Source organism: Aspergillus karnatakaensis, assembly GCF_047715665.1.
Source record: "Aspergillus karnatakaensis strain CBS 102800 unplaced genomic scaffold BJY04scaffold_28, whole genome shotgun sequence".
NCBI classification, from domain to species: Eukaryota; Fungi; Ascomycota; class Eurotiomycetes; order Eurotiales; family Aspergillaceae; genus Aspergillus; species Aspergillus karnatakaensis.
In genome coordinates this window covers 398-14,883 of record NW_027395740.1, presented here as the reverse complement: position 1 = coordinate 14,883, position 14,486 = coordinate 398, and the positions used below count along the sequence as shown (strand labels likewise).

The window sequence follows — 14,486 nt, the reverse complement described above, 5'->3', positions numbered from 1 at the left end:
ATGTCTTTAGATTGTGATTAGTTTCGCGCATTGGACTGCATTGGACTGCCAAGGGGTAGTCTAATGTTTGCGCTGGCGTCCGGCGGGGTCCATGACGAGGGTGCAAGGGGAGATAGAGTTAGGGCTTGAGAGCTCGATCGTTTAGAGTAAACAAGTGGAGCCTCAAGAAAGCCAAGTGATGGTAGATAGGCTTCTGATTTGCAGATTTGAGAGGTTGAATGCTTTGTTGAGGGAACTAATTGCTTATTCACGCTTGTTTCAGCATGAATAAGATATTAGGGTTTCTGACTTTGTCCTTAGAAGGGGTAGCTTCAGCTTGGGCTTCCCAGATGGGGTTCCAAATGGAGTTTTCTGCATGAACAGGCTTGAGAGCTGTAGGTCTCGATGCATCTGGACCTGAGTCGGTGTGATGGATGATGAAATAGGATCTCAGGGAGTGCCTTGTTAGTGGAGTTTCAGTGGTTCGTGGCTTGAATGTGACGTTTGGCATCCGCATAACGGGCTAGAACACCGTGACTTTTCAAAGCTTGGTAGGCTAGCTCCGCGTAAACCTCAAGGGTGTTCAAGATTTGAACAAGGATGCAATATAACCAAATATGGCTGCCGCGCCAGGGATGTCATCCGGAGGAACACAAGACACCTCTATCGGTACCAACCACTGCTCGTCGCCTTGGAAATCTTGTCCATCTGATTTCCCCTTCTTGGTTATACCTGGCGACACCACGAGGAGTACTGGTTGCCCCGGTTTCGGCGGTTGCTGTCCTTTCTCGGCTTCCATGTGCTCAGGGTTGAATCGTACCTGAGCATTTTCTGGTAGGAATTTCCACTCGATTCGGGCAGCTTGGCGATAGATTTCTTTATCGAGGGCTATTGCGTTGTCAAGGATTTGACGAAGGGTCTCCGCGGGGCTGCGATTGCGCGTGGTGAGGTATTGACGGCCGATTGCCCAGAAATCCTCAAGGATTTCTTTCCGAGTGCTTTGAATCCGCTTGTGCTCTTGTGACCCTTCTGTGAAGTCGCACATTTGCAGGACTAGAGAAGTGGCTTCAGCTGACCACATCTGAAACTTTCGTTCGACTTCGGGGTCTGCCGCAGAGTCATGGCGGAATGCTGGAGCAGAAGGTTAGGTGAAGTTACTTAGAACAATCAGCTCACATACAGTATCTCATATAGTACCGCAGATCGCAGAGAGCCTCGCCAGCTTTGCCCGCCCATACGAAGTTGCCAAACACCTTACTAACTAGAAGCCTCCACAGCATGCCCTGAATCACACTGGAGCATCGACTCGGTGATCGAATGTATTGCTCGTACATGTCCGTTCCTGGCGTCGTGGGGATCATGCATGATTCCCAGACATCGAACCAATCGTTGCTGAATGAACTCCGACTGATGCCGGTGAAATATTGGACAGCAAAATCTCGAATGCTGTACCTCAGTTGTTGTATGAGGCCAGTCAGTTGACTATCTGTGACCTGTGGAAGACCAGGGCTGTGTTTTGCCTTGCGCAGTTCTCGAGCCGTTGACTTCCATAGTTTCCAGTTTTCCTCTGCCTGTGCTGCTGCTTTGTCGCGCTCGCCTGCAATCTCCTTATTCCTTGCGCGCTCCTCGTCGTTGAGTCTTTCCAACTCCTGGATTCTCTTTCTTAATTGAACGTGCTCGGCTTGCATTTGTCTTATCTCATCCGAAACTGCTGCTGGATGCGCTTGGGAGTCTGTCAGTTCGCGGGGAGGACGAGCGCCAGCAGGTTTCTTCGGTCCTTGCGGAGCGTTCGTCGAGGCTTTGGGTGAGGATTTCCGACTCAACGGAGTCTTTGAGGATGTAACGTTGATCGATCGGGTTGATGTCTGAGAAGGAGGACCTGTGTCTGCTTTTAGAGCAACATTATCTTCTGCAGAAGATGGCTCAGACTCAGCCTGCTTAGTCGACGGGAAGATGTTCTGCGGCATTGCAAGAGCAAACAGACGGAGTAACGCTGCACAACGTTATGAGGAGAGGCTGCAACTATTATAAGAGCTTCGGTGTTGAGGCGGGGCTGAGCTGTGACACTTGAAGGACTGGAGGTTGCTGCAGGACAGCCCGCCAAGCCATCTCAGCCTTTGGGGCAGTTTTAGCCGCGCAGCAACACAATGCTTATTGGACACGCCTTTTGATCAGTTTGCTGTCAGTCATGGGCTATGCAAGCTTGCAGATCGTGATAGGCTCGATAAATTATTCCCTCCGCATTTGACCCCGGGAAGTCTGCCTCGAAATCGCCTGCCCTCGAGAGGCGACGTACGACAGCCGCATTTAAGATCAGCGCCTCCACCAGCAGACAAATGCTCTTTTATCCTACGTCCATCTGCTCTAGACCTTAAAAGACGGTCGCTACAGACTGCTCAGGATGCCTCCTCAACGAGTTAGCGCCTCTTTCAACGGCGTGGACGGCGATATCACCTGGCCACTACAAGGGCTGAGCATGCGCGAAGATGATGACCAGTTGGTTATTGGAATCGATTTCGGCACCACGTAAGGTTTCTTTTTGGGTAATATTGCGCAATAACTGACACGTATTTATCAGATTTTCTGGCGTTGCCTGGGCCACTCCCGAGAGCTTCGAAGCGGACCAAATCAACCTAATCACAGCATGGCCGGGAACAGGTCGAGAAGAAGGAAAGACGCCAACGGAGCTGCTGTACGATGAAGGAAAGATAATGTGGGGATATGACATACCTGGTGGTGCTGATACTGTGCGCGGATTCAAGCTACTGCTTCTTCGAGACGAAGACCTCTCCGAGGATGTCAAGGCCTCTGAATTCTTTCTGCGGGCTCGTCGAATGATGAAGGACATGGGGAAAACAGCGGTCGGATTAATTTCCGACTATCTCACAGCTCTCTGGCGTCACACGCTTGAAACGATCAACAAGGCTCTGGGTGAATTTGTCGTTGATGGCCTTCGGTTCCACGTTGTTATCACAGTTCCGGCCATATGGAAGGCGTACGCTCGACAGGCTATGAGAGACGCAGTGAAGAGCGCGGGAATATTGAAAAAGCGAAAGGCAGGCGAGACAACATTGAATTTCGTGCCCGAACCGGAGGCAGCGGCTCTATCTACACTTTGCGAGCGCGGACGCCGAATCAAAAAAGACGACGTATATGTGATATGCGATGCAGGCGGAGGAACAGTGGTAGGTCTCGAAAGGCTACTTGCCGCAAAAAATTCCATATTGACTGTCGCAGGATTTGATTAGTTATGAAATCAAAGACACCAACCCAATTGCAATGCGCGAGGCAGTTGAAGGAAGAGGTAATACCCGGAGCCCACAAGCCTGTGGATGCTCTAACATTGAATAGGCGGGCTGTGCGGCGGTTTGCTTATCGACGAAGCCTTTGAGTCTATATGCAAAAGGCGACTCGGTCGACGGTGGGACAATTTGAGTAAGAAAGGCATCAATGATGTGATGAGAGGGGAGTGGGAGCAATACATAAAGCCACAATTTAAACCAGGTTCGAATCACGGGGACTGGATCGTGGGGATCCCAGCGGAAGCTTTCAACAGGGGAAACCTCGATGACTTGAGCAAGCAACCATATATCAAGCAAGGTCGGATCCATTTCAGAGAGTAAGTTGGTCTGCCTGGCTTTATATCTGCCACATGAATTGATAAATCGCAATTCTAGCTCCGATATCGAACAGGCCTTTACAGCATCATTCGCTGGAATAGATGCACTGGTTGATAGACAAATCAGGAAGGCAAAGAAGGAGTCTTTAGTGGTGAAAGTGAGGTTTTCCTACCCCTGCTCGAGGCGATGACTCACGCCTTCTAGGGCATTATTCTGGTTGGAGGTTTAGGGACAAGCCCTTACCTCTATGAACATTTACGGAATCGATTCACGAAGAAGAAGATATCCGTTTTGCAATCTAGCGGAATCAGGCCGTGAGTGCGCCCCAAATCCAGTTGGCGCGGTATCATGTCACTGACTGTGATGTTACTTCTAGACGGACAGCAATCTGCCGAGGAGCCATTTACAAAGGCTTCATCAACCTATCCGAATCAAAGCCGGAAAACCACATCGGCTACAACTATAACAACATTGTGGTGGTCTCAACAATATCCCGCATAAGCATAGGCATCTCGTACTGGGAAGATTTTGACTCCTCGAAACATCTCGAAGAAGACCGGAAATGGGACGATAAGCAACAAAAATGGCGAGCAGACGGCCGGATGGAGTGGTTCATTCGCAAGGTGAGTGTTCAACACCACTTTTCATATGCTACTCTAACACGATTTGAGGGCGACGATGTCTCAGCAAAAGACCCTGTCAGGCATGATTATCACAGAGTGATGGGCGAAGACTTTGACGGTAAATTCAACGTTCAGATATACCAGTGTGAGGCCGATACGCCGCCCACAAGGAAGGACTCAACAGTGAAATCTCTTTGCCACATCAAGTGCAAGCTGGATATTCCCGTGTCGCAGTTGGACATTTACTACGGCGCTAACGGTGCGAGGATGAAGCACGTGTGGTATGACCTCGAGATGGTGCCGTCGGGGGCCGCGGCGGAGTGTACGGTCTACATCGATGGGAGGAAGCAGGGAAGCCAGAATGCTTCTATCAAGTTTCAGTGAAATGGCGGATATGTATACGGAAGCCATACCTGAGTTTTTCTTGCATATTAGTTGACTGAAGACAGGTGCAACCATGCTATATCTATTTCATGCGAATTGATCAACAATCTTGCATAATGAGCTCCACGTCGTCAGAAGCTTAGGACTGCCAGAGCCCGAACATAAGCCAGGCGAACATTTTGGACCCCACGGCGACCAGAAAGGTCTTTGTTTAGCCCAGGAACCGTTTTAACACCGAAATGACGGCTCTTGGGTGTTGGTGGCCTTGCCTTGGCTGTGCAGTGTGGGGGCCGCCATGAAGAAAAAGGTCTGGCTTCCTAAGCCTCAAGACAAAGATAGCTCGCGCTAAACTGTACGAAATCGAATAGTACCCACCACCCAGGCCCCATAGTCATACCCTCGTGCCTTTTGCTAGCTAGTTATGGCAATGTTGGATGGAGAAGCAAAGACTGAGTGGTTTCACCTGTCACACAGCCTGGTGGGTTACAAACAATAAAACAAATAAACCAGCTGCATGTCAGACAGCCAATCTACAAAAGCCCGGAAGGCCCCCAAACATGCTCTTTGATCTCTTCCACTCGTGAATTTCTCGACTTCTCATCTTTCCCCTGGTCTAAGACCACCAAGCTTCTTTCTGACCCACCCACCGGCCACCAGCAATAACAACTACGTACAATGTCCTCTATCATTACCATCGTTAGAACCCTCCTCACCCTTCTCTCCCTAATCTGCACTCTAGCCCTCGCTGCCCCCTCCGCCATCCCAGAGCTGGCTCCGGCCACAAACACATCAACCATTGAAGAACGTGCCGCACACGCCCTCTCCTGCCAAGATGACGGCACGGGCTATCGCCCCGTCTCGGAAGCCATTAACCTCATCAGATTGTTCAACAAAAAAGGGCAAACTCTCTGTGGAACGCCCCAAGGTGGCCCAAAACAGATCATCTTTGCCGCATATGAGTCCACAGCGTTTGTTGGGGAGGTTGTGAACGGCAAGAAGGACGCACAGTCCATATGGTGAGTTCCAGCTTTCTTTCTCTTTTCTATTGTTTGTTTTGTGAGGAGACTCCTGGGAGATTGATGCCTAGGGTTGACGGGTAACCGGTGACGTGTAACGGGTGCTGATATTGATGCCGTCTTCCAGTTGGGATGTCATACGGGCGTTTGAGGATATTATCAACACGTGTACGACGAGTGCCGGGTGGGTTGGTGGTATGTCTCTCTTTTATTACTCTCTCCCTCTCCCTCTCTCTCACGTACTAGGTATACATCAGGTGCTAATCATCTTGCCTTCTCTCATGATATAGGATCCAACACAGCCCACGGCAACGGTGACTTGCTGGTCAGAATCACCAAATACTCCCCTACGAGGGGCTCTGCTTGATCCTTCCGGATGTATTAGTGCGGTGTGGTCTATACACTAAATATTCATCACTCTTCGCGCGAGTACGGTCACTACTGCCCTTTTGCTCTCTTCAGTTCTACATCGAGTATCTAGGCATAATCGGCTTCAGAAGGTCGGGGATAATTCACGCGCAGTAAATCAGGTGATCACCAGTGTCAACTGAGTAGACATGAGTAGTCTCCGCCCTCTGTCCTCTCCTATCACAATAGACTGTCAAATTACATGATGTCGTGTTAGGGGGAGTGCTATTTATTCTGCTGAGGAGTTCCGGGGGTTAGCTTGCTCTTCGCGTCCACACACCTACCCTAGGCAGTCTCTACATTTTCTCATGCTGCTTGAAGGATAAGTTGTCCGAGAAACTGGCTAGGAGGGCTCTATGGGAACTGGGCTGTTGCGCGAAACTTGGCTGGACCATGATACCCGCGGTAGGTCCTGCGTCTTGTAGTTAGATATATGAAGAAGGGTGCCATGTATATAGAGCTACTCGAGTGTGCCTGTGTATATTACTGGATCTGCTGAGTAATTGGTTTTCAAGTATATTGCTGCTTCAGCTTTACTCAGCATGCGAGGAGACGTAGTTTTCTATAGAGTGATAACAGCCATGAGGGTGGAGATGCTTGGGACTGTGGCTCATGTTATAGCTAGTTCCACATCGACCGAGCCGGGTTTGTTAACTAAAAATCACTTATTAGGACACGGATAAACTGCTGGACGTCATATAATTTTCGAATGATCGAGCCTGCAAGAAGGAAGTGGATATAATGGCCCTCAGAAATGGGCTGAAAGGAGCCAGAGAATAGCGATTATTCCATCAATGGAGCGTGTAGAGACCTTAGTATGCAAGTGGAGGGATTAGTTTGAGTTGAATAACTATTGTATGTCTAGAATGCCAAGTGACAGGGCCCCTGCTGGACCACGGGATAACTCGGAGATGCTAAGATGTGTATGAGAGAATAATATAGACACAAGCTGTCAGAGCCTGCTATCTTCTTGGCTGGATCCGGATCAGCGGAGCCAGAAAGAATAACTGCTGGGGTAGAGCAATATATCAGCGCATTCATGTTATTACACTTCATGGTGGGGAGAGATTGGCCGTGAACGGTATCATACGACGTCTACCTTGTAACCCCTTGTTGGGAACTCGGGATGCATAACTTCGGAGTTTTCTGGGGCTTTGGGGAAGAATCCGGGGGGATCTTCCCTGACTGGGGTATAGCACTTGGTCTTCCTTCCGCTCCGACCCGATACCCCATAGAATTAACCCACGTTGATATATCAAATGCCCAATTAGAGCGGTTCAGGCTCTTCCTCGTAGGAGTAACGTGCTGGGCGGCGAGAACAATTGATACCATGTAGTATCACGGTGGGAACCTTCGGGACAAATTCTACCTCAAGGCCAATGAGCATTGCTTTCTTCTCTGCATTCTATATGTCTGACGTTATTACTGCACGGCAAATGGTGTCTAAGGCTTTCGAAGAGCTTCCTCCCGTCAGCAGTGCAAGGAAAAAAAGGAATGCCGCTGGGAAGGCTAGATCCTTAATGAAAGGCGTGCCAGGGTATTTGTGAACTCCAATCGTGTTCAGCGACAACATCTTAGAGAAGCAACGAGGTAAGTAGGAGTAAAGAAGGTTGAAGAACTTCGACTGTGCGTCACCTAAAACCAAAAGTCAATAATGCTTTTAATTCTCAACACCACAAGGTCGCCGAGGAGATTGGATGCCCAAGTGCAACTTCCCGACTCAGTGCAATGCCGGAACTTGGCCGAAGTAACGGGTACTATACGAGCTTCAAGGTATCTATCGTGCGCCTGCACAGCCTCCCCACAATTCAGTTGAATCCTTCCGATTGTTGACCACTAGGGCTCGCGGCTGTGGACGAAGCCGATTACGCCGAGAGCCTTGGTCTAGGCGACTGAGTCGCATCCCGCGTGGCTGGCCGAGTGCCTGCAACAGATTTCGCAGAGAAAGACTAGACAAGACTCTGTCGAATCCGTAGATTTTATGGACGAGGGCGGAGACTTTCGATTAGCTTCGGACATGTGCCGACAGGTTTGTGACTCGGATGAGAGTGTAGGCCATTGCTTTTGCGCACTTAGCGGGTATGGCTGCGCACGTGGGTGGTGTGTAGAAGAACGCTATTCTTGCTTTGTTGTTTCGTTTCCTCGGGGCAGGCCTGTACTCCAAGATTCTCCGACCAAGATGTCCGCTCTTTTGACTCGGAACAGTTCGGGGCGGAGTCTCAGCCACTCAATGGCACAATAATGTTTGGTTATACCCTAGTTGAAGGATCTGATGGTGAACGTATGGAAGTGGAAGAAGTCTCCGCGAAAGTCAGGAGCAGGGGAAGGTCATGCGTGGCACTAAGCCAGAAGCAGAACACCCCGGGGTTTCCCCATGGTCCAACCTTCTCCAACTGATCAACACACAACCATCTCATTCATCGGGTCTCTTTCATCGTATCCTCTTGAGCTGTACGGAGCGGAGTTCAACTCCCACTCGCTGAATCCCAGATGATGTCGATGACGAAAATCAGACGCAGCAGCTGACCACTCTGGCCACTCTCGAAATCGTGGCTTGAGTCAGTTCAGCCAACGGTAGTCAAGCCTCGCAGCTGGCGCTCCTTTCGTATCTACCGTCTGCCCCAGCCAATAATATTGTTTCTTGGCCAGGTAAGCGTCTCCAAAAGTCTTCTTTCTGATGCTGACCAGCACTGCCAAGTCCACGGACGCGACACCGATCCCCGATGCTGCCCCCGAGTTTAGGCCCCAGAAAGCCCTGTCAACCAGTACCGATCGGCATCCCCAATCACTACCCCGCTACATAGGACCATAAGTGTGATTGAGGTTCTTCCCTCAAATGTCTCGAAGTGGTAAGAGACCGGAGACTGTCCGAGCTTCGAGTCATGCTACGACGCCATTCGCTGGTTCGCAAGTCGTAGCAATACGCACAAACCAGGGTCTGGTGGGCTGAGGTTCGCATCTCATAGATAACGCACTCGAATCCTTCGCGGGGTCCTGAAATGCTGGATTTTCCACCCTTGGCATTCCGCACCGCTATTCCTTCACAAATTGTCTCCTAAAACAACGACAACAGCCCTATATCCCGGCGTAGTTCACGCAGCATTACGTACCGATCAATGCTCCTCTGGGCAAATCCTTCTTTCAACTTGGCTGGCCCAAGGCTTTGTCTTATTTTTGTCCATCATGGCCACAAGCGAGAATTGTGTTTGCTAGTGTGTCTCGGCGCGTACGTCGAGACCAGTCAAACCCCGGACGGCTTCCGAAAAAGGAAATGCTCAACATCATGCGTGCAACCCCAGATTGCTTAGACCCTTGGCAGCGCCCTTGCTCACCGAAGATTTGTAGCCCGCCGTGGGGCCTGTACGCAATGGCCACAGGAAGGAACATGATGATTATGAGCGAATATAGGCGCGTGGGGTTGGGTCGCAAGACCTCCGCATGAAATCCATGGAATACATCGGAAGGATGGCAGCCACTCCGGGTATAAAGGCGGACATCATTGCCGCAGCTTTTCTGTTGTGCAGTCACAATCCGCATCTGCCCTGACGCAAGAACCTGGTCTTCTGCGAGAAGCACAAGCCCTCCTGTCTTAGTCCGAAGTTTTAAGCATGTCTTCGCACAACGAGCCTGCTGAGCCCATCCCTGATGGAATCTTCGCTACGGCGAAGCAATCCTGGGGGGATCTCTTCAGATGGAGGCAGCGTGTCGTCATAACGAACGAGCAGGGCGAGTCCTACGCAGAATGGCAGGACCCTGAGCCTTTCAAAAACCCTATCGGTCTCTTCATGCAGTTGAGCGCTCGTGACTGGCTTTTCTTCCTGGTCGGTCTTGCTGCATGGACTGCCGATGCTTTTGACTTTCACGCTCTGTCTATTCAACAGGTCAAGCTCGCCAACTACTATGGAAAGACCAAGACCGACATCTCGACCGCCATTACTCTCACGCTGCTATTGAGGAGTGTGGGTGCTGCCTTCTTTGGTCTTGCTGGTGACCGCTTCGGTCGTAAATGGCCCATGGTAATCAACATGATCGTGCTTGGTATTCTGCAGATTGCCACTATCTACAGTGGCACTTTCCAGCAGTTCCTGGCTGTTCGAAGTTTGTTCGGTCTCTTCATGGGAGGTGTCTATGGAAACGCTATTGCCATGGCGCTGGAGCATTGCCCGTATGTCTTACGCAGTCTATTCTCTATTGCTGCTAACGTATTCACAGTGTCACCGCCCGTGGTCTCATGTCTGGTATTTTGCAGCAAGGCTACTCTCTTGGATATGTGTTTGCTGCGTGCGCAAACTTAGGAGTTGGTGGAGATACTGAGAGCTTTAAGACTGTCTTCTGGATTGCAGGTTCGTTGTCCTGCCCTCTTGGCCCAAATTCATACTAAATGGTATCAGCTGGAATCTCTATTGGTGTCGGGTTCATCCGCATTCTTTTCCCCGAGTCCAAGCAGTTCCTCGAAGCCAAGGCGGCCGGCAAGCGAGAAGTCAGCGCCGGCGAATTCTGGCGCGAGACAAAGTCGATGGTCGGCCAGGAGTGGAAGATCTCCATTTACTGTATTATCCTGATGACATGGGTACGTCTTTCATATCACAGTTACGAGCCGGGCTAACAATCTCAGTTTAACTACTACTCCCACACCTCCCAAGACTCCTACACAACGTTCATGTTGACCCAGAAGGAACTGGACAACGAAAGCGCCTCCCGTGCCTCAATTATTATGAAGACAGGCGCTTGCGTTGGCGGTACCATCATTGGTTACCTGTCCCAGTTCCTCGGCCGCCGCCGCGCTATCATTGTCTCAGCATTTATCTCCGGCGTAATCATCCCGGCGTGGATCCTTCCTGAAACCGAGCGCTCTCTCAGTGTCACCGGTTTCTTCCTCCAGTTCTTCGTGCAGGGTGCTTGGGGTGTTATTCCCATCCATCTGAACGAACTCTCCCCTCCCGCTTTCCGATCTTTGTTCCCTGGTTAGTCCTTCTACGACATCCTCCCCTTCAGGCATATTCACATAACTAACCATCGACAGGTCTTACCTACCAAATCGGAAACATGATTTCATCCCCATCAGCTCAGATAGTCAACGCTGTGGCCGAAAAGACCTTCATCACCAGCGGCTCCGGCAACCGTGTTGAGGCATACGGTCCTACCATGGGTGTTGCCACTGCAATCATCGCGACCGGAATCATGGTGACCACTGCCTTTGGCCCTGAGAAGCGTGGTCGCCGCTTCGAAACAGTTGTTGTCGGCATGCAGGAGCAGAACCGGGCGAAGGAGGTTGATCTTGAGGGTGGTGACAAGCCTGGTGATGAGAACATTGAGCGGGCGCCTAAGATTTAGGCTCCCCCTAGTGACTTCAAGCGGTTAGAATATCATGCATAGCATGAAATACGACGGAACGGCAATGGACGATGATCTACGGTAGTTAGAGTAATGAGGAATTTATGAGATGATCTGAAGATCAATGGTCTCTCCATATATCTTTGCGTCCTTGACACTTCCCTGCTTCTAACTACTCAATCTCCATCTACTTTCTCCTATAAACACTAATCATATCCGTACCTTTCCCAAACTCAAACGTCCTCTCCGGGCTTATATATACCTCCCTCTTAAACATCCCTTCCTCATCCTTGCTCTCGCTACCACCAGCAGCCAAAATCTCCCAATGAACCCCTTTAACCCCCCACGGCGGACCCGGCAGCGCAGGATCTTTGTACATCGGAAACTCCAAACAAATCAACAGCCCACCTGGCTTAAGCAGCTCTCTCATCCGCTTCGCCCATCTCGACCATTGACTCGGGTGCAGCGCACAGAGAAACTATATTGCAGGAAAAAAGAGGAGGCTCAGCATCAACGTCCACAAGACATACCCCACTCCCCTTGGCCTCCAACTCCATACGTAAGAAAAGAAAGGAGAAAATCTGACTCACAGTATAATCGTAAATAACATCAAACACCTCCCTCCCCTTCCCACTCCCACTCCCAAAATCAAGATCAGAATCAGGATCAGGATCGACATCCCCAAGCCAAGCCGAATCGAAAAAATCGCCTTGTATAAACCGCGCTGTCCCGCGACCACTATAGTCCTTATGCTGGGTATGCCGTCGACCGAAATAGCACTCTTTTACTTCTGAGGCTGAGAAGAGTTCTTCAGCTGCAAACTCTGGCGCCTTCGAGACAGCCGTCTCTGAGATCTCAAGACCGTACGCATCGAACCCATGCAGCGATAACGCTAGCACGTCGCGACCGATTCCGCAGCCCTGAACTCAGTCATCAGTCTCGGCACAAGATCATTGGAATAAAGGAAGCGTATTGTATCGAGGCATATAATACCGGGACGAGCGCTTTCCTCCTCCGACGCCCTTCTATCGCTGCCGGTGGACTCGTAAGCAGAACGTGATCCGTATCGGGTTCGTTTTCGTTCTTTTTATCGGGGCGAGGTTGGTAGGGAGAGAGTAGCGTCTCGCTGTGCTCCTCAAGTAGGTCGATTAGTGCCGGTGAAGGGATTCCTCGATCCCAAAGGTGGCTTTCGTTGGTGTTCCAGAGGGAGGACCAGCGGCTGGCGTGGGTTGTTGGAGGGCTGGAGGTGTTACTATTTTGCCCATGTTGTTTGAAGAGGTAGGGTGATAACTGAGAGCACGTACTGGTTTTCGAAGTGGGATATCAGGCGGCCTTTTGGAGGAGGTGGTGAGGACATTGTCGGTTTGTTGTTCCGAGTTGTTGAGGGAGAATGGGTGAATTGGGTGCGGAGGGATAAATCGGTGCAGGTGGAGCTGGGAGAGAGGAGCGCTTGGCGGGAAGTATACTACTACAGTCGGCGAGGACATAAAAGTTAGGTAAGTAGTCGAGAAAATCAGAGCCTAAATGAAGAATATGCTGTTGAGACGGCTATATACAAGATCATATGTAAATTCGATCTGCGTCTTACTACCTCCTCACCTCAGCGTCGCTGCACTCTACCCCCCAAATCATAACACCAATTACCAAGCCAAACCTCAACTCGTAAACCCAAACCACTTCAAATCCTCCTCCCCCTGCAGCTGCACATTATGCCCGACCCCATTCGCCAAAATCCCTTGCAAGTTGTCACCCCAAGTCGTCCTATCCCAATTCGCCACTGGCGTATCGTTCTCCACGCTCTCCGGGTTCTCATACTCATACCCAAACACGCCCGCCCACTGCTTCGTAGTCTCGTAATAGTTCTGCGGAAAGAGTGTCGCATCCTCGCTGCCGTGGTAGATCTGCATCTTTGGTCGACTGCCTTCATACCCGGGGTTCATGGCGCGGGCAATGTCAGCCCAGTGTTCAGGTGTTGAGATCGATTGACCTTGTGAGCAGGTGCTGTTCCATCCGTTCTGCTGGTTGGAATCGGAGTAGAAGCAGCCTGCTGGGACACCAGCGTAGGCGATTCCAGCGGCGAAGAGGGAGGGGTATGTAGCGGCCATCACGTTCTGCATGCCCCCCAAAAAAAAGCATTTGTTAGCCTCATATCACCGTCTTACTTTCACTCTCGGCCACCGAAAGAGAACAGCAGAAGGGAAAATTCGAAAGACGAACCGTCATCATAGCCCCCGAACTCGTTCCTGTAACAAACACCCTTGTGCTATCAGCTCCGTATTCCGCTAGAGTCCACTCCACCATATTCGCAATCGAGTTGCTGTTCCCGCCGCCGTTGTGTGTGAGCGAAGACTCAGAGCTCACGTCCCAGCATTTTCCGTCGTAGGGGCTTTCGGGGTAGATGACGATGATGTTGTGTGTCTCGGCGTAGGTGGCGTAGGGGCTGCCGCTGTAGTAGGCCTGCGCTGTTCCAGTGCCTGTAGTATCATGAGAGAGGAGTCAGTGAGTGAGACTTGGTGGTGGGAGTGTTGACGTGCGAGGGAAGGGTAGTGGGAGGGTGAAGGGGGGGAACACACAGTAGTGAATTGCCACGATGATAGCCGGGTTCGCAGAAAGATTGTTGGGGACGTAGATGTAGAATCCGACGTTTGTGGGATTTGAGCCAAAGTCAGTGACTTGAGAGAGTTGGCCTGGAGTTGGGGCGCGTTTTGTGAGGGCCAAGGCGCTGGCTGTTAAGACATAAAAGAGGATGGAGATGAGGGAGTGTATCTTCCCCATGGTTACTGTTTCTCTAGCGGTTCAATGATGCTTGCAGAATAACTCCTCTCCTTTCCCATGCTACAGTTCAGAGAGGAAGGCAGGCCTTCAAATACGCAGCCTCCATACGGCATCATGATATTTCCCCGCGCCTCATATAGATTGCGGAGCTCCGCCTGATGTAGCAGATTGAAGTCCGTATCCAAAAGGCCAAACGCCAAGGGCGTGATCGACAGGCGCTTCTACCCCATATTCGTCACAGGCTGATTAGGAGCTGTATACCCCTGTTGGTGTTTGATGCTTAGCCTAAATTGGTACGGCGATCGACCTCCGCGTTTTCATACGTGCTAGTTAGTGCTGCAGCAGAA

At 50.7% G+C, this 14,486-nt stretch overlaps 6 protein-coding genes across 6 annotated transcripts; 3 read left to right on the top strand and 3 right to left on the bottom strand.

Moving 5' to 3' along the window:
* Positions 1-562: 562 nt before the first annotated feature.
* BJY04DRAFT_218836 (uncharacterized protein) lies at positions 563-1,946 on the bottom strand (the record flags this gene model as incomplete). Its single annotated transcript, XM_073716396.1, has 2 exons — positions 563-1,110; positions 1,160-1,946. The coding sequence occupies 2 exons, from the start codon at positions 1,944-1,946 to the stop codon at positions 563-565; spliced, it is 1,335 nt and encodes a 444-aa protein (XP_073570494.1).
* Positions 1,947-2,297: 351 nt separating this feature from the next.
* Positions 2,298-5,175, top strand: BJY04DRAFT_190593 (Hsp70 family protein). The gene is made up of 9 exons (XM_073711526.1): positions 2,298-2,505; positions 2,558-3,164; positions 3,217-3,283; positions 3,331-3,598; positions 3,657-3,756; positions 3,804-3,913; positions 3,976-4,222; positions 4,271-4,618; positions 4,672-5,175. Exons 1-8 carry the CDS (start codon positions 2,381-2,383, stop codon positions 4,604-4,606), a joined length of 1,860 nt encoding a protein of 619 aa, XP_073570493.1. The 5' UTR covers positions 2,298-2,380; the 3' UTR covers positions 4,607-4,618; positions 4,672-5,175.
* A 1-nt stretch (position 5,176) lies between these two features.
* On the top strand, positions 5,177-6,624 carry BJY04DRAFT_190573 (uncharacterized protein). The gene is made up of 3 exons (XM_073711525.1): positions 5,177-5,622; positions 5,750-5,817; positions 5,913-6,624. Exons 1-3 carry the CDS (start codon positions 5,282-5,284, stop codon positions 5,987-5,989), a joined length of 486 nt encoding a protein of 161 aa, XP_073570492.1. The 5' UTR covers positions 5,177-5,281; the 3' UTR covers positions 5,990-6,624.
* Positions 6,625-9,051: 2,427 nt separating this feature from the next.
* BJY04DRAFT_190570 (carboxylic acid transport protein) lies at positions 9,052-11,506 on the top strand. Its single transcript, XM_073711524.1, has 5 exons — positions 9,052-10,195; positions 10,243-10,373; positions 10,422-10,600; positions 10,646-10,994; positions 11,054-11,506. The coding sequence occupies exons 1-5, from the start codon at positions 9,639-9,641 to the stop codon at positions 11,362-11,364; spliced, it is 1,527 nt and encodes a 508-aa protein (XP_073570491.1). The 5' UTR covers positions 9,052-9,638; the 3' UTR covers positions 11,365-11,506.
* Positions 11,507-11,551: 45 nt separating this feature from the next.
* BJY04DRAFT_218832 (S-adenosyl-L-methionine-dependent methyltransferase) lies at positions 11,552-12,721 on the bottom strand (the record flags this gene model as incomplete). Its single annotated transcript, XM_073716395.1, has 4 exons — positions 11,552-11,842; positions 11,895-12,284; positions 12,358-12,616; positions 12,669-12,721. The coding sequence occupies 4 exons, from the start codon at positions 12,719-12,721 to the stop codon at positions 11,552-11,554; spliced, it is 993 nt and encodes a 330-aa protein (XP_073570490.1).
* Positions 12,722-13,019: 298 nt separating this feature from the next.
* Positions 13,020-14,165, bottom strand: axeA (putative acetyl xylan esterase; the record flags this gene model as incomplete). Its single annotated transcript, XM_073718764.1, has 3 exons — positions 13,938-14,165; positions 13,582-13,838; positions 13,020-13,475 (listed from the first exon to the last, which is right to left on the bottom strand). Exons 1-3 carry the CDS (start codon positions 14,137-14,139, stop codon positions 13,020-13,022), a joined length of 915 nt encoding a protein of 304 aa, XP_073570489.1. The 5' UTR covers positions 14,140-14,165.
* Between the last annotated feature and the right edge of the window lie 321 nt (positions 14,166-14,486).

What these genes read in the sequence shown, in the direction of transcription:
- BJY04DRAFT_190573 (XM_073711525.1), top strand. Translation starts at nt 5,282, where the DNA reads ATGTCCTCTATCATTACCATCGTTAGAACCCTCCTCACCCTTCTCTCC. An exon ending in AAGGACGCACAGTCCATATG is followed by an intron (nt 5,623 to 5,749) that starts GTGAGTTCCAGC and finishes GCCGTCTTCCAG; the next exon opens with TTGGGATGTCATACGGGCGT. An exon ending in GAGTGCCGGGTGGGTTGGTG is followed by an intron (nt 5,818 to 5,912) that starts GTATGTCTCTCT and finishes CTCATGATATAG; the next exon opens with GATCCAACACAGCCCACGGC.
- BJY04DRAFT_190593 (XM_073711526.1), top strand. Translation starts at nt 2,381, where the DNA reads ATGCCTCCTCAACGAGTTAGCGCCTCTTTCAACGGCGTGGACGGCGAT. An exon ending in ATGCAGGCGGAGGAACAGTG is followed by an intron (nt 3,165 to 3,216) that starts GTAGGTCTCGAA and finishes TGACTGTCGCAG; the next exon opens with GATTTGATTAGTTATGAAAT. An exon ending in CGAGGCAGTTGAAGGAAGAG is followed by an intron (nt 3,284 to 3,330) that starts GTAATACCCGGA and finishes AACATTGAATAG; the next exon opens with GCGGGCTGTGCGGCGGTTTG.
- BJY04DRAFT_190570 (XM_073711524.1), top strand. Translation starts at nt 9,639, where the DNA reads ATGTCTTCGCACAACGAGCCTGCTGAGCCCATCCCTGATGGAATCTTC. An exon ending in ATGGCGCTGGAGCATTGCCC is followed by an intron (nt 10,196 to 10,242) that starts GTATGTCTTACG and finishes ACGTATTCACAG; the next exon opens with TGTCACCGCCCGTGGTCTCA. An exon ending in TTTCCGATCTTTGTTCCCTG is followed by an intron (nt 10,995 to 11,053) that starts GTTAGTCCTTCT and finishes AACCATCGACAG; the next exon opens with GTCTTACCTACCAAATCGGA.